The 18,350-nt window shown below is 45.3% G+C and overlaps 1 protein-coding gene across 3 annotated transcripts in view; it reads left to right on the plus strand.

The window, feature by feature from the left end:
- ARR3 (arrestin 3) overlaps window positions 1–18,350 on the plus strand; it is a 54,179-nt gene that overhangs the window by 13,784 nt on the left and 22,045 nt on the right. For all 3 annotated transcript variants that reach the window (XM_048482753.1, XM_048482751.1, XM_048482752.1), the window contains 4 exons: window positions 4,562–4,606; window positions 5,156–5,355; window positions 8,102–8,161; window positions 14,213–14,280. In XM_048482753.1, coding sequence (XP_048338710.1) covers window positions 4,562–4,606; window positions 5,156–5,355; window positions 8,102–8,161; window positions 14,213–14,280 — 373 coding nt within the window. The remainder of the gene's footprint in view (window positions 1–4,561; window positions 4,607–5,155; window positions 5,356–8,101; window positions 8,162–14,212; window positions 14,281–18,350) is intronic.

Here is an 18,350-nt window from a genome sequence, read left to right on the forward strand (position 1 = left end):
CCTCACTTCCCCCTTCCTCCACCCATCCCTACACAGCCCCAAACACGTCAACACGAAGCCGCGGAGTTTAGCATAGCCACAGCTCTAGGGTAAAAGCTGTCTCTAAGCCTCTTTGTCCTAGATTTGATAGTCCTATATCGCCTACCAGATGGTAGCAGTTCAAAAAGAGAGTGTGCTGGATGAGACGGGTCCTTCAGAATATTTTGGGCTTTTTTTAGGCTTCGGGAATTATAGAGTTCTTCCAAGGAGGAGAGAGGGCAGCCGATAATCCTTTGTGCAGTAGTGATCACCCTTTGGAGCGCTTTCCTATCTGCCACTGTGCAACTGGAGAACCATACACAGATGCAGTAGGTTAAGACACTCTCTATAGCACAGCGGTAAAAGGACACCAGGAGTTTTCCATCCAGTTGTTGCTTCCTTAAAAGTCTCAGATAGTACAGTCTTTGCTGGGCCTTCTTAACCACCGCGGCAGTCTGAACGCCCCAGGTGAAGGTAGTTACAGCAATCTAATATTGGTTCTAAGATGGCGCCCGCGATGGAGCTCATAAACGTAGCTCCGCTTTAATGGTTTTAATACTTCACCCTCCTTAAAATTTTTAGCCCAAAATAGACTGTTTTACCCACCTTTGAATGCATACGCTTGAATGCATATGCTTGGGAGGACAACAATAATAATAACAAGACCGGAGGAGACCAGAGGATATCAGAAGCTCGGGAGGTGCCGGAGAAACAAGGGGCCGGAGAAACGAGGGGCCCGAGAAACATCGAAACGACGAGGTGCCAGCATGAGATCCGTGGCTTCCATAGCCCCTTCGGTTTCTGCTACCTGCCGTCTTCGTCTCTTGGCCGTGTCCCAGAGTTCCCTCGTCGCGTCGGCCCCCCTTGGGCAGCTCTAGCGGGCAGCAGCACTGTGGCGAGCTGCAGCGTCGGCGGACATGGGCGGAGGGGGACGGAGAGCGGGCGAGAAGGGACAGAGCGGCCCAAAGAGGAGACAGAGCAGCCCAGAACACTCTGGTAGGGACGGGGCTGGGGTCGGTGGCAGAGACCCCTCCCCTTACTCCCCAGTGCTTTTAAATACGACCAGCCCGGGGTGTTCCAGTGTCAGGGTCGGTGGCAGGGACCCTTCTCCCTATCCCCAAACACGAGCTGGGGCTTGGCTGCAGCCTCAGGGGGCGAGCTGGAAGCCCTGTGACCAAGTGCTGAGAATCCCGCGGCCTGGAGAGGAGACGGAGAAGCCCGGAGGCACTCCAACAAAGTTGGGGGCTGGGGTCGGTGGCAGAGACCCCCTCCTCATTCCCGGGTTCACACACAGGGAAACGAAATAGTTCGTGCATGCACGGCAAAGTTGGCGTGGAAAATGAAACTAAACTGGGGCCGTACATAATCACCTCAAGTTTCTCTTGGGCATCTTCTGAACCGGTCAAATGTGCTGGTCAGGCCTGGTTGGTTGCCAGTTTCTCGAAAGTGTTCAATTCACATTTTATTCTGCTCATTTTGGGTGGTTAAGAGCTTTCCATTCTTGTCCCTAATTAGAACATTAGAGCTGGTTCCAGTCAGTTCATTGGTAGAGGGTTTGGCGATCATTTTGGCCAGTTGCTTTTTGTGCTTCTGTGCCTTTCCGTCCCAGCCAATCCTTCTTGTCTTTTCAGAAGCCTTTCTTAACAAGTTGGTCAAGCTCTGTATACCTTTGGCTTTTTTCTTCCATTTCATCTGTGCCTTTAGCTTGCTCCCATTTCAGTTTTATGGCTTTTCTTTCATCCGTCAGCTTCCATGTTCTTTCCATCACCCTCAGTGTCTCCCAATAGTCTTTTGGGCACATTCTGTGATGGTGTCCCTAATCTCGCGGGGCGGGCCCAAGTTAGACCCGGAAGCCATGCAGAAGTCATGGCTGAACCAGGATGTTTTACCTCCTTATCTCAGGATATTGGGTCCATGCAGAATTGTGTAATTTAGGAAACATTGCCTGGGGATCGTTTTGAACTATGACATAGCCAACACTGATGATGTCTTTTGTCCACCTGTCCACGTGGTTTGCCATCCAGACTTCCTGAAAGTGAAACAGATGGCCGCTGCCAGGAATGGAGGGATAGCCGGAGGTGTCTCTAAAGCTATGCCAGAGGTCTTCTAAGTCTGCCATTTCCCTGAAAAGGTTGAAGCGATTATGCAGTTCCAAGATGGTGGCAATGGCAGGGTCCTTTTCTCTACTGCGAGTGGTTTCTTTGGTATGGTATTTTCTACGTTCCAGAGGTTGAGCTTGATTTCTGCTCTGATAGATAATGGTCTGATCCAACATCTACCTTTTCCATAGACCCCTGCATCATGCATTGCTGGCCTCCACTTCTGGCTGATACAGATTAAGAAGATTTCATTGAAGGTTTGTCCACCAGGTGACTGCCAAGTCTTCTTGTGGATTCTACAATGTTGGAAATATGTGTGCACAGAATGACAGCAATTGCTCACCATTGTCACTGAGCTGAGCAGAGGATGTGTGAGCTCCAATCACATTCTCGAATCCTTGTTGGCTGTCACCTAATTGGGAATTGAAATCACAAATCAGGAGCTTTAGGACGTGATTTGGGATTTTCGCAAAAACATCTTGAAGCTGTTTGTAAAATTCATTCTTTATTGCTTCATCTGCGCTGTCCGTTGCAGCATAGGCCTGTACAACAGTTGCTTTGGCATGTCCATGAGCAAAATGGGTTGTGATGATCTGGTTGTTGATGGGTTGCCATCCAATGAGTGCTTTTTCAGCTTGTTTGCTCAGGATAAGGCTGACCCCACATTCATGCCAATCTTTGTGACCCGCATACAAGATGGTCTTGCCATTGCTGTTGATCCAGCTGTTTGTTGTCCACCTGACCTCACTGACATCTAGAATGTCCAGCCAGTAATCAAATACCCATCGGAGTTGGGCAAGTCAGCCACTTTGGTGTAGGGTTTGTACTCTTGTAATATTTTTGACATAGAAGATTGTTTCTGGCATCAGGTACCAGACCCCAGGGGCAGTTTGCTCTGACACTGTCACATTATGTGAAGCTGAACTCCCACCTGGTTTACAAGAAATGCTTGAAGTTCTTTTTGTTGTTTCCATAGCAAGTGAGGTTTTACGGGGACCAGTTGCTAGCCTGATGCTCAACCCTCCTTTCACATCCAGGCTTGGGACCGGCAATGGCAGAGTTACAAACTAGTCAAGACTGGATTATTTAAGGGGACTTTCTGCACAGGAAATAGGACCATATGGTAATGAAATAATCCAGAAATAGACTCAGGGTAAAGAGTAAGGCCCTTTCCATACATGCAGAATAATGCACTTTCAAGCCACTTTCAATGCACTTTGCAGCTGTGCGGAATAGCAAAATCCACTTTCAAACAATTGTGAAAGTGCATTATTCTGCAGAAGGGGCCTTAGAGACTGTAAGCTATACCATAGTTTGTATAGTTTGTACTCTCAGTAGCTGTAAATAGGTTTCTGCTATGTAATTTGTGCATTGTTCATTTCTTTGCTTCTCTGTTTCAATCTCTGCTTGGTTCCAGATTTTGGATTGTATTGACTAGTGTAATTCACCTTGAGTCTCAGTGGGAAAAAGCAGACTATAAATAATGTAAAGAAATCAACTTGAATAGTAATTTAAATCAAATCCACTGTACTACTGTTTGGTGAATGCATTATCTTTCTCTCGCTACATTTTCTACTTTTAAAATTCCATTTTCTGCAACGTTTATGGTATGATACCATGTGTTTTTTGTTTGTGTTTATTATAATTTTGTAATTCTAGTCCTATGACATTATTTATTAGATGACAAGCTGTTTTAGTGCATTGTTCTATAGCAGTGGTGGCGAACCTATGGCACGGGTGCCAGAGGTGGCACTCAGAGCCCTCTCTGTGGGCACGCGCGCACAGAGTTTGTCATGTGGGGGTGCTTGCTTCTGAGTAAACCCTCCTAGGGTTGTGATTCACCCGTTTGAAGTGGTTGCTTCAAAGCAGTTGCTTCAAAGCAGGGGTCAGTTCAGGGTTCTCCAGAAATTATAGACTACAATTCCCATGAGCCCTACCACTTGGCCATGCTGGCAGGGGCTGATGGGAATTGTAGTCCATGAACATCTGGAGGGCTATAGTTTGAAGACCCCTGCTTCAAAGCAAAGCCACTGACTATCACTAAGCTTCCTCCCGTGTAACGCGTGCCTTGCAGCCAACCATTTTTCCTAAACCAAAACCTCAGTATGCAGGTTAAATTCCCGTGTTGGCACTTTGCGATAAATAAGTGGGTTTTGGGTTGCAGTTTGGGCACTCGGTCTCGAAAAGGTTCTCCATCACTGTTCTATAGATTGTAAGGCTGAGTCTGATCAAGAAATGTGGGTTATGAAAATAATAGAGCAAGGGTCTGAGTATCATACAGCTGCATGGATTCATGCCTGTTCATGTTGTTGGTTTGAGGACATCTAGTGAGCTTCATGGCTGACTTGGGAATTGAAAACAGCTCTCAATAGTACAAGTCCAATACACATTATACTGGTTCTCTGTTTTGTTTCTTTACCTGATCTGCTCATATTTCTTTGCAGATGGGATTGTCTTGATCGATCCAGAGTACCTCAAGGATAGAAAAGGTTTGAAAAACAGATATATCAATATTTATTATGAAAATGTGAATATTTAGGAAAGTATCCCATAAATTTGGATCCCTTGGACTTAACCCAAACAGAAGAATCAAACAGCACAATTTCTCCTTCTGATACTTAAGTTACCTATAAGCATAAAATAGAATAAATAGATTTCAGTGACCTTTCAGATTTCAGTGACCTTAAAAAGTCTGCAAGGTAGACTATATGCGCGGCTTAGATAGTACTTGTCCAATGATTGCTTGTGATGATGTTTGAATCCAAAATCTTGAAATGCTATCCTAAGCAGGGTACACTGAATTTAATGGGATCTGCTTGGGATGGCTCTGTTAACCACCTTGCACACTATTCCATCATGACAATATTACTCTGATGTCTGAATTAAGAAACTTTTAATCCTAAACTCACCACTTTTTTCTTTCCTTTCTCTCCCTTATCTCTTCACATTCACCATCTTCCCAATGTCCTGTATTTTCTCTGCCCACCTCCCTCTTCCTCTCTGTCCTACTACGTTATTTCCACTTGGCGGTGGCCTAGTCTTTGTGACCCTCACTTGTGCCTTTCGCTATGGCCGAGATGACCTAGATGTCATTGGGCTGACATTCAGAAAGGACATCTATGTCCTCAGCAAACAGATTTTCCCTCCTGTGCCAGACCAGGCACCAAAGACCTTCACTTCATTGCAAGAAAAGCTGCAGAAAAAGCTGGGAGAGAATGCCTATGCCTTCACTTTTGAGGTAGGGAAGACTCGCTGTATCATCACACACTCTCCCTACTACCCTGCAACTTTTTCATTTCTTTTTAGGCTCAAAGGTTTGATTTCTGTTGTTTTTGTTTTAAATTTTAAAAAATTCCCATAGGACAGTGGTGGCGAACCTATGGCACTCCAGATGTACATGGACTACAATTCCCATCAGCCCCTGGCAGGGGCTGATGGGAATTGTAGTCCATGAACATCTGGAGTGCCATAGGTTCGCCACCACGGCCATAGGACCACAGTGGTAAAACAAGGTTGAAAGTATTGTCAAAGGCTTTCACTGCTGGATCCAACTGGTTGTGGTGGGTTTTCCGGGGGGCTGTGTGGCCGCGGTCTGGTGGATCTTGTTCCTAACAATTCACCTGCATCTGTGGCAGGCATCTTCAGAGGTGCAGCAAAGAGGGAAGTCTGTTACACACTTACACAAGATCCACCAGACCACGGCCACACAGCCCCCCGGAAAACCCACCACAACGAGGTTGCAAGTTTTGATTTATTCAAAAGAGCAGTTGTTCTCAGACTTTAGCAACATGGGAGCTACAACGAATTTGATTTTTCCATGGACATCCAGCCCCGCCCTTGGAGCCATCACTAGTACCCACCGTGTGCTGGTCAGCCCCTTTCCAGATGACCAAAGAGCTGCACAGGCTGCATGGCGGCCTCATCCCCTGGTGTCCTCACCCCCCCCCCCGCAAGAGCCACATCATCAAGAACATCATCACCAGGTGTTTGTGCCGCCTGTGCATGCCGTGGTCTACCTCGGAGGTCTGTATATGCTGCTCCATCTCACCCTTTGATTAGAAGGGATTGGCACCAGAACTGATTAATTACTTCTAGCCAAAGGCCACCTGAACAGGGATGGGAAGGAACCTGGAGAAAATTTCCTTTTCTACATGGTGCGTCAGAAAGCCTGAACTTCCAGTATTCAAGTGAAAGTTGCTATTAGCAAAACTAGTAATAACATTGGAAAACAAAAAAACCCAAGATCAATTCTATAAATGCAGTAACTATAATGTTTGTATTGGGACTATACCGCTGTGGTGCCACTCAGCCAAATACAGTTCCTAGCATGGAACCAGGAATCATTCATTTCATTTTCTGGCCAGTACTCTGAAGGCTTGAGAAATTTGGTAACTGTAGATGGTGTGATCTTCCATCCTTCAGAAGAAGGAGAAGTTGTTTCTATCAAACTCCTCTGTGGTGGAAAGTACATTTTTCACATTAACTGGATTGGCTGGAATTTACCCAGTGGTGGGATTCAGCAGGTTCACACCACTTCGGCAAAACTTGTTGTTGAAATGGAGCTTGTAAACAACCAGTTGTTAAATTAGTTGAATTTCACCACCGGAACTGGTTGTTAAATTATTTGAATCTCACCACTGAATTTACCCATTGTCCTTATAAAGAACTTGGGGACTATGTGAACTGCACTCAAGACTCCCTCCCAAAAATCCCAAGAGTTCAGATCAAGAAACATGCAACCTTGCTTTAAGCATGGTGTTAGTTTTTGTGACATGCAATTAAGAGTAATTAAAAAATCAGTTAATCAGTTAAAAAGCAACATTTGGTTAGCTGAAAGACCAAAATTTTAAATAATTTTTTTCATTTCATTTCAATTGTATTTGTACCCTGCCCTATCCCCACTCAGAGCAGCTAACAACACAATAAACAATACATTGCAACAATATAACAAAATACATAATAACGATAATAAATTCATATGGCTAAATAAGCCAATTCCAGATGGCGACTTGATAATGCGGGCTACATAACTTCAAAAACCTACACAGCAGCATTAACAAAGACACAGCTAAATCCACACAATACCCAGGATCTTAAAAATCAATCAATACATAAATGGATCAATAATTGAACAACATCAGAGCATCAGTCATGTCCCTGGTGGTCCTGCCATTTGCTGCTATCTTCATCCTCTTAGCCCAGGGGTCAGAAACCTGCAGCTCTGGAGCCACATGCAGCTCTTTCGTCCTCGTACTGCGGCTCCACAGCAGCGATGCCAACAACGTCAAGTTGCACTTGGGATGTGGTGAGCGCGCCTCCTTCCCTGCCCACTCCTGGCACCTGGGAAGGAGAGGAAAGGACGCCGGAGGAAGGAAGGAGGGGGCGGGGAAGGAGGCGCACTCGCCACATCCCAAGTGCAACTTGCCGTTGTTGGCGTCGCCACCGCTGTCTATCTCGCCTGCTTGGCTGAAGGCGGGGCTTGGGGAGGGCGGGGCCAAATGGCTCTTTGGGTGCTAAGGGTTGCCGACCCCTGTCGTAGCCTGTCTCCTGTTGGCAGTTTGGGAATAGCCTGAGTATTGACGTCTGGGTGTGTATGTTTGTTGATTCTGTTGTCCAGAGTGACTTCTCAGAACATGAATTTCTGCACCGCCCTCATGTTACAGGTGCAATTGCTGCTCCAAGTGGAAACAGGGATAATATATCAGTACCTTCCAAACTGTGTTCCAGGGAATCCTGGTGGATTGATCCAAAGGTTTTTGTGTGCCAACATCTGTAGTACCTGATGGAATATACAGGGGCTCCCCATTTGACATGTTGGTGTTGAACATGGTAGAAAGTTTGAAAGTCACCACATTAAAATCATGTATACTTAATCATAAAGCCAGTTCTGACTGAAGTTAGAGGCTAGTGGATAAGATGCATGCTCTCTCCGTTTACTGCAATACATTCTGCTATTTATTTATTTGTTTGTTTTGTGTTCTTAGATGGCAACCAATTTGCCCTGTTCTGTCACTCTCCAGCCAGGGCCCAATGATACTGGCAAGGTAAATATTGTCTGCCTTGTTTAAGTCTTGTTTCCATTTAAATGATCTTAGCCAAGTGACACAGAGGCCTGTGGTCAAGGAGGTAGGTAAGGGGGGGTTTCTCGGGTTCAAACCTCTCCATTGCATGTCCGAAGCGCCGCCCCCGTTTGTGTGTTTTTTGTATTTTTTAGTGTTTTGTGGTTTTTGGCCTGCAGGGGGCGCATTTTTAGGCTAGCAACATCAAAATTTCACGGATTTGTTGGCAGACTCTCCTGATGATACTACCAAGGTTTGGTGAGGTTTGGTTCAGGGGGTCCAAAGTTATGGACTCCCAAAGGGGGTGCCCCCATCCTCCATTGTTTCCAATGGGAGCTAATAGAAGATGGGGGCTACGCATAACTTTGGACACCCTAAACCAAACTTCACTAAACTTGGGAGGTATCATCAGGAGAGTCTCTTACTGATACCACCTAGGTTTTGTGAAGTTTGGTCCAGGGGTTCCAAATCTATGGACTCCCAAATAGGAGCTAATAGAAGATGGGGGCTACATCTTTGATGGTCCATAACTTTGGACCCCCTGAACTAAACTTCACCAAACCTGGGTGGTATCATCAGGGGAGCCTCCTAAAGATACACTGAAATTTTGGTGCTGCTAGCTTAACAATTGCACTCCTGACAGCAGGCACCCCCCAAAATTTCCCCAGATTCTCCTTTTAAATCCACCCCCTTCTACATGGATTTAAAGGGAGAATCTGAGGTCCCCAGTTTAAACATTGAAAGTGATGCTGTTTCAGGGTGGGGAGAATCCACCCCAAAACAGCATCACTTTTAATGTTGTTTTAACTGGGGACCCTTTAAGGTGGATTTAAAAGGAGAATTTGGGCTCTCTAGTTTAAACACCATTGAAAGTGATGCTGTTTGGGATGGATTCCAGCATCAAAGTGGCCGCCCATGAGGGGGGGCACAAAACTCAGATTTTGCACCGGGCTACATTTTCCCTAGCTATGCCTCTGCCCAGAGGGGAGGGCAGAAGGGGCTTCCAGCTGCCTGCTGGGAGCCCAGCTGGTGGGGGGTGGGGGAGGGCAGGGCAGGGCAGGGCAGGGCAGGGCAGGGCAGGGCAGGGCAGGGCAGGGCAGGGCAGGGCAGGGCAGGGCAGGGCAGGGCAGGGCAGGGCAGGGCAGGGGAGTCTGCCATCCTTGGCCTCGGAGAGCTGCTTTTATAAGCACTGAGGCTGGGGGTGGGGCTTGGGGAGGTATGGCCATGCCCCCAGGGATGGATGGGGGGCTGGCCCTGCCCTCTGACCCCCCCCCCCATAAAAATCTATACCTACGTCCCTGCCTGTGGTCTTGCAAAACACACACACAAACATGCACAAAACAAACAATTCTCTCTTTCCTCTCTGAGAGAGATGAGGGCCTATTCCCAAGCTCTGCAGTCTGTGCTCTTGCCTGGAGAGATGAGGAAGAATGGGAAATCGAACCTGGTGGGGAATCAAACCCAGGGAAACAAATCCAGTTCACTACACAAGAGTCTGCCGCTCATGTGGAGGAGTGGGAAATCATATACGATCCTCCAGCAATAACCTTCTGGTGGTCCCTGACCCCAAGGACATTTGGTTGGCCTTGACCAGAGCCAGGGCCTTTACAGCTGTGGCTCCAGGCTGATGGAATTCTTCGTCAGCCGAGACTAGGCCCTGCAGGATCTTTATCAGGCCTGCAGAACAGAGATGTTCCACCAGGCCTTTGGCTGAGGCCATCCACAAATCCATTAGATCCAACTGATAAACCGGTCTTGCTTACCTGGTGCACTTTAATTTGCACACCCCCTCCCCTCCCCTCCTGGTAAATAGAAATGACTTATGACATGGTAAAGGATGGAATGTTTCTTAGGCTGGGTACTTTGTATAGGGCACCATCATGAATTTTAGGTTTCAATGTCAAATCTGTTTTATGCAGAGGCGGAGTGAGGGGAAACAGTGGCTGGGGCGCTGTTGCAGCACCCCCGCCCCAGAATGCCCCCGGAACGCCCCAGAACCTCCCCGCCATGCCCCCTCCACGGCCCACCGCAGTTCCACCCAGGGCGTCACGCCCCCTCGCCCCGTGTGCGCTACACTACTGGTTTTATGTTGTTAGTACTATGTTTTAACCTTGTTGTAAGCCACCCATTCCTGGTTCTGGCTGGGAATGAGCGGGGTATAAATATTATTTTTTAAATAAAACATAAAAATAGAAAATCCGGTTCTCCAGATTAAAGTCCACCACGTTTAACCACTATACTCCCACATGGGCTTGGGGTGATTGCAGTTGAACAATTTACATGCTCACCTTAAAACTCACAATACTTTAAATCTCATTACAGTCATTAAAATCACATTATAGTCAGTATATTTCCAAATACTTGGAATGTTGATAAAGGCTTGTCTACTACTATTTCCAAATATTAAGCCCGTGCATTTGCACACAGTACAATTACAAGGCACATTTTTAAAAAATACAAAAAACAGCCAAAGCAAGTAGGCTTCTGGATTTTCTTAAGAGGTCACACAGAATTATGAACATCATCCTGCTTGATTGAAGTAGCTTTTACTTTACAAGAGTGCCACTCCTTTGGAATGCTGACACCCCCGTGACTCGCCTTCTCTCAGTTCCATTAGGCATGGACTGTTAATTGAGGGGATCTATCTTTTCATGCCATTTTTAATGTTTTTATGCTCCTGGTTTGTTCATATAGCTTTTCTCCTATTCCTAATGCTTAATGCTGCATATACATGTTACAATTTGGTTTTGATTTGTTTTTGTTCTTGATTTGATTTTTATTTTGTGAGCCACTTTGAAATACACACGTGTGTCTGAATAAAGTACTGTCCAGTCACTGCTGAATTATGGCAACCCCTGATGGGGTTTTCAAGGCCAGAGGCCTTCGGGGAGGTTTGCCGTTGCCTACCTCTGGGCTTCCTTGGTGGTCTGCCATCCAAGTTCTTGCCAGGGCTGGTGGCCTTGCTTCGCTTCTGAGATCTGATGAGATGAAGCTAGCCTGGACCATTTAGGTCAGAGTGGTAAAAAAAAGCCTGTGTATACATTTTCTAAATAAAATGATCATTTAGGAAGGGAGGGAGGCACAGCTTCTCCTTTATAGAGCCAATCCTGAGACCGTGCCTCAGGAGAATTCCACAGTTTAGCTTCCTTGGGCTAAAGCAATAATTCTTAATCTATGTCACAGGGAAGAGAACTGTTGATATGACAGCCGCAATAAATTTTAAAAAGTCGTTAAAGGCTCATCTGAGTCCAGAAGGAGACCTCCTTTCTTCCTCTGTGCTTGGGTCACTGCTCTGGTTCAACTGCAGCATTTTCCCATCAGGTACAGAACTGCAGAACTTGCTGCTCTCAAAACTGGGCCCCAACTATCAGTGCTTTTCTTGTGCATCAGTCTGTGCTTTTCTTGTGCTCTCATCCGATCGGGAGGTGGGATGAGATCACGCATGCAGGGCAGGGGCACTCAAGGGGAAGGGAATTCTTCCTGTTAAAAGGAGGAGGTTTTGTACCCTGCTTTTCTCTACCTTTAAGGGTCGAATCCCCGCTGACGATTAAACCCGTCATAATCATGCGAAATATCCAGGTTTGGTGCAAAACTCTTCACTGCTTTCCTCCCAATCATGGTTCTGGCGCTCCTTGTCCACCCTATCATGGGGTTTTCCTGGACCTGAATGGAAGTAGACCTTTTTGAGAACACCGTGATGAATCCAGATTGGAGGGGAGTGGTGGGGAGGGTCGGGGGTTGAATCTTCCGCCATTGGGAGTGACGTGGAGCCTCCCATCCAATTGGGAGGGAGAGCGGGAGCGCAGCCAGCCGGTGAGCTCCCTGCACCAACCAGCCACACTCCAGGCAGCGGCGTTTACAAACAGACCTCAGTGGGAGCTGTGCTGCAATTATCCCCTGGCGGACTTGGGGGGGGGGGGCTCATGCTTGAACTTAATGACTCCCCTCCCAGGGGAACAAAATAAAGACTGAAGTTTGCAGCTGCCTTTTCTTTTTTCTTGCATTGGGACGCCCCAACACAATGCAACAGTCAATCAAGATAGCCCCTGAGCAGATTGCGCATTCTATCACGCAATAGTGGGGATTCCTGCATTGCTGCTGTGTTGCTCGAAACAGGATAGTTTGGTGGGCTCAAGCTGCGGTGGGGAGCATGAAACCATGATGAAAAGGTGCCAATTCTTTACAAGCCTGGTTCTATCTAGATTCATTTTCTCAGTGGGGAAGGGGCCAAGGAGTCTCAGTCACTTACAATCATCTTTCCTTCCTCTCCCCACAGCAGACATCTTGTGAAGTAGGTGGGGCTGAAACAAAGAAACTGTGACTGGCCCAAGGTCACCCAACAGGCTTCTTGTGTAGGAACAGGGAATCAAATTTGGTTCTTCACATTAGAGTCCGCTGCTCTTGTGGAGGACTGGGAAATCAAACCCCATTATCCAGATTTGAGTCTACTGCTCTTAACCACCACACCATGGTGTGGGACTTAGTGAAATGACCTTAATTTTTTTTTTACGATCCAGGCTTCTGAGATTCTAGGCAGATATTCACCCCAAATGGACACTAATTAACTGCATTAACATACTCATTGTCCAAATCCCATAAAGTGTCATTTGGTGAGAGCACTGAGAATTCTTCAAGATCCCCCAAACCCTTGTATGCACCTGAAGTTCTTGTGACTGACAGAGGAGAAGGATTGAATCTAACACAAGTAAAAGCCAGAAGTTTGACTATTTGCTTTCTGGACCACTGTTCATAGAACAGCTGGTGCCTTAGAGAGGCTTAATCTTGCTAGTTATCTGGACTCAAATTCTCCTACCCATCTTATCCTCAAGATTAGCATATGTATAACTAGCAGGTCATCCGTGCTTCGCTACGCATACTTCATCACAGGCTCTCTATGAATTTCAGGGTGACATTCAGCATACTTCTTTACAGCCTGTTTGTGAATTTTGGGGTGACATGCAGCATATTTCTTCACAGCCTGTCTGTGGACTGATGGGTTTGTTTTCACATTATTTTGCAGCAGCTTCCTGTAGTTGTCTTTTTCTAATGCAATGTGTTATTGCTCTCTTTCACCTGGTGGGCTCCAAAAGACGTCCTGTGGAAGCAGCCGTTGTATTTTTGGGATGCAGAAAGGAAGTGTTCTGCCATTGGATGCTGATGAGTGAGAAGGCTGTGAAGAGGTTCAGGGTAGGGTTTAAGGGCAGGGAGCTGGACTGTACCGCCACTGCAGCATCACTTCCTCCTGGGGACCTCATCCCACCACTTCAGAGCACTCCACTACACCAAGAACAGGGTGATCGGAGGCCGAGAGCAATAAACTTGTCTCCACAGTAATCAATCTGATGTCCATATGCAAAACCCGACAAATGTTTAGTAGTCCAAGGTGATAGTGTGGTTTGTAATCTATTTTGATAGTATTTGGCTATAGTGGTGTTGTTAACGTGAGGGTGGGTGGAGGAGTACTTTTTCACAGCCTGTCTGTTAACTTCGGGGTGACATTCAGCATACTTTTTTGCAGCCTGTTTGTGAACTTTGGGGTCAGTGACATGCAGCATATTTCCTCAACGCCTGTCTGTGGACTGATGGGTTTGTTTTCAAATAGGTTCACATGTGTTGTGGAAGGCGGTGTTAGAGTGGTGCACCATGGTGAAGGACATGAAGCTGGTGGTGTTTAACTGTCACTCTTAGAATGTTCGTGCAGCATGTCTGTGGACTGAGGGGCTGGTTTGCCCTTAGAATGTTCGCGCAGATGTCCAGAGATGAGCAGTTAAAACAGTAAATGTGTAATAACTTGAGTAAAACTGAATATTTTGAAAAATCCTTTCTTAGTGAGCACCTAAACCACATAATGAACCGGTGGCCAAATTCCAACTTTGCAGGTTTGGTGGTTTTTGAGTTCTTTTGATGAGTCAGTGAGTCAGTCAGTGGTATTTCGCGTTTATAGATATAGATTGCAGGTTCTTCGGAGTAGTTATTACATAGGGAACAATTAGTCTGTAGACATTTATAACCTTTATTCTTATGTGTTTTCCTCAGGCCTGTGGTGTGGACTTTGAGGTTAAAGGATTTTGTGCTGAAAACTTGGAAGAGAAAATACATAAGAGGTAAACCTCATTTCCACATTTCATAACAAAATTTCTGGTGCCTTGTCATTCATGAACTTCTGAATCAACATTAAATGTTTGTTAACTTAAAATAGTTGTGTTGGTTGGCTATTCAAAACAGACCCAGAGTTAGGGAATTCACACAGGAGTATCACCATACATGCAAGACCTATATGTTTGATCTTTTAAGTCTATTATATACAAAGCTTCAGCTGTAGCTTAATATTCTCTGTGGGGGAGAACAGGGTAAGGAAAGATACTTCAGCAGAAAGTAACTTTATTGTCTTGGCTAAGAGCCAGCGTACAAGGGACACCGGTTACAGGTTCATCCCATGTTGTAGTTCTTCTAAAAATTGTTTCAAGGCCCTGACCTAAATTCAGTACATTGGGCAGTGGTCATATGAACCCCTTGGAAATTTTTGAGCATAGAAACAGTCCTGTTTTCACACTTGAGAAGGCACTGGGTGGGGACAAGAGCTCCGGAGGCCATTGAGCTGTGCACCCAATCCAGATAGGGTCCTTTCAGACATTTTAAAAGAACTACAAATACTTCTAAAATGCCTTCAGCATGGACTCAGAGCCGTCATCACTACATCATAGTAGTGGGATGTAGGTTAGACTTTCACTCTGCGATGGAACCTTGCTGGGTGATCCCATCACACACTCTCAGCCAAAACTATAACATAGGATTGTTGTGAGGATAAAATGGAGGACAGGGAAGTCATATAAGCTGCTTTGGGTACTGATTGGGAAGAAAGGTGGGGTACAAATGATATGAAAATGTTGTGTGTGTGCATAAAGAAATGTAGGTAGATAGCAACACAAGACTTGTTCAATGATAGCATTTACTTGAAATAAACCAATAAAGAGGTTTCTAATTGCAGTTAATTAAAACTAATGGCCAGTTATGTTCCCTCGTAGCTGTTCCAGAGAAAAAATGCTCCCAAGGTGAAAAGAACATTTGTAGGGTTTAATGTATTGTCGAAGGCTTTCACGGCCAGAATCACTGGGGTGCTGTGTGGTTTCTGGGCTGTATGGCCGTGTTCTAGCAGCATTCTCTCCTGACGTTTCACCTGCATCTGTGGCTGGCATCTTCAGAGGATCTGAATCAGGGCAGCAGGGAGAGAGAGTTTAAATAAAGAAAGCAAAGCCATCTCTAGCTAGGAAGTCCAAGGACTGTGAAGCCAGCAGGCAGATGATATGGGGAAGGAAGGGTATGAAGAAATACTGTGCTTTCCCTTGAAGAAAAAGTTTGGGAGCAGAAACAACTACAAAATGGTGGGGCTTAGGGGATGCTTTTCATGCGTCCTGTTTTACCTGTCTTTTAGAAGGTGAACGGGTCACAGACTCTTGATCCTTCATGAGGTACCTGTAGATTGATGCTATTGGCTAGAGCAGGGGTCCCCAAACTACTGCCCGGGGGCCAAATGTGACCCCCTGAAGGCATTTATCCGGCCCGCCAGGCATGGCGGCGATGGCTCCATTCATGTGCAGTGGGGGCTCGAGGGAGAGGAGGAACCAGCCCCAACGGCTGTTGATTGCAGTTACATGATGGCACCCCAAAATCTCCATGAATTTTCTGACCCAGAGTTGGAAACCTTACATGTGGCAACGCCTGCTCCATCCTTCCCTCTCAGCTACTCCATGTGTTGCTCTCAGGCTTTCTGTTCCGCCTCACTCCCATTGGCATCAGCCAGGCTGGCGAATCGCTCGCTGGCTGCTAGGGAGGAAAGAACCCAGGAAGATACCTGATCCTGGGTTAGATGGAATGCTTCATTGGGGAAAGTTCCTGGCTTTTTTTTTTTTACAGGGGAAGGTATTCCACAGCCTCCCCAACAATATTTGGAGCCCACCCTGTACTTGACATACTTTGGTCACTGTTCTAAAAATAGACCATGACAGAAAGGCTGAAAGGTGAAATCAAACATTTTACAATCATTTGTGCATAGGAATTTGTTCATAGTTTTTTTTAGTCCGGCCCTCCAACAGTCTGAGGGACAGTGAACTGGCCCCCTGTTTAAAAAGTTTGGGGACCCCTGGGCTAGAGTCTCTTATGGTACCATTGTGATTGGAGGATTTTAATTTTTCTTTTCTTTGTAGGAGGTACATTTAAATTATTGTAATGGGAAGATTATTTATTTGTTTGGCTGTTGTGGATTTTCCAGGATATGTCTGTGATCTGGTAGTTTTTACTCCTAACCTTCATCTTACATTTATAACTGGCATCTTCAGAGGCATATCATGGTAAGATGTGTTTCTCCAACTTACCGTGACATGCCTCTGAAAATGCCAGCCATAGATGTAGGTGAACCATTAGGAATAAAAACTACCAGACCATGGTCACAAACCCACAGCATCCAGTTGATTCCACCCATAAAAGCCTTCAGCAATATATTTATGTATTTATTTAAACCATTTGTATGCCAAATGATCTGAGTACCTGTCATCCAGCATCACTGCATAAGCTATTTACCATTGCTTTTGTGAAAGGTAATTGGACAAGGGGAAGCTGAAATAGGTTTCTTACTGATTTATTTACTTAAGATTTATTGTGACATGAAGTTTTTGCAGACTAGAACCCTTGTCATCAGGTTTCAGAAGTGTATCCTATACTGGTATGCATGTATATGTTTTGGTCCAATGTCTTCAGGACATTTTTAAAAGTTGTTTTGGAGTGGAATTCACCACAGATTTTCCCTCAAAAGGTTTGAAAGACATTTTGTTTTTTGCTCTAAACAGATTTTTTCAAAAACACCAGACTAGTGACTTTTCCCCTGAAGTCGCTGTGCAGTGCAGAGAACAGGACATGTTTATTCTTCCCCCCCTACTTGTTACAGCTCTCACTTCCGGTTTCTGAGCAGCATTTTCTGCTGTGTCAGGATTCTCTGTGCCGCCTGCCATTTGCAAAATGTTCCAACGGATGTTTCCTCTGTTTGCAGCTCCTCTGCCTGCCATTTCAGTGTGTAAAGTACATGAATAAAGTTAGTTGTGGCTGCCAATTCTGCGTACATGTTGTTTTTCCTTTTTTGTTGTTGTCTTCAGTGAGATATCTTTGAACCTACAAAAATATGAGAATCATCGCCGATTCTCATGTTGAGTCTGTGTAGCTTCGAAGATAATTGTATTGAATACAACAACAAACAGGGAAAACTACATGTGCACAGAATCAGCAGTCACAACTAACTTTCTTCATGTACTTTACACTGAAATGGCAGATGGAGGATCTGCAAGCAGGTGGGAACATTCTGCAGATAGCAGGTGGCACAGAGAATCCTGATACGGCAGAAAATGGCGAGCACAAGCTGCTCAAGAAACTGAAAGTGAGAGCTGGGGGACCAGAGAAAGGCAGACAAAAGAACTGTTTTCCCTCAAATGCTTTTTTCCTCCATGCTATGTGGACAAAAAAAGGCAAAATGGTTATTTTTAAAATGTCTGCAAGACATTTTAGTTGTGTTGTGCACAATGGACCAAGTTGTCAGCCCCGTGTTTTGGGATTAATGGGGAGGCAGAAATTTAATTTATGTCAACAAGAACACATATAATAGGAAAAAGTCACTAACTGAGTATAAAGGCAAATATAAGTTAAGAAGTCCATTGTGTTTTGAACTACATTTTGTTCTTCTCAGTGGAAATTTAAAGCTGTTATCAAGCCAGTCTGCCTAATGCATCTCACAACATTTTGGACTCTTAACTCTTTGGAATAAATCTTCCTTTGTATCTGATTGCTGATAATAATTGTTTGGAAAGCCAAGGAATTACTTTTGAGGGAGCCAGCCGCTGAGCCCGCCCCTCGTGTTGTCCTGCACACTGGCTATCTATTGGACCATCTGCCAATTTCCTCCCTTCCCAGGGTTTGATCACTGGGGTTGGTGCCAGACCTCTTCTATTATTAATCAAATTATTTATTGAAGGCTACTACTGCTGCCGTAATTTTATAGTTTTAAGGTTTTGTATTTTAACTGGGGTTATTCGATTTGTTTTATTGTATTGTTGTTTGTTGTGCACCGCCCTGAGCCCTTTTGGGGGTAGGGCGGTTTACCAAATCGAATAAATAAATAAATAAATAAATA

The sequence above is a fragment of the Sphaerodactylus townsendi genome, unplaced genomic scaffold (genome assembly GCF_021028975.2).
Source record: "Sphaerodactylus townsendi isolate TG3544 unplaced genomic scaffold, MPM_Stown_v2.3 scaffold_21, whole genome shotgun sequence".
Lineage (NCBI taxonomy): Eukaryota > Metazoa > Chordata > Lepidosauria > Squamata > Sphaerodactylidae > Sphaerodactylus > Sphaerodactylus townsendi.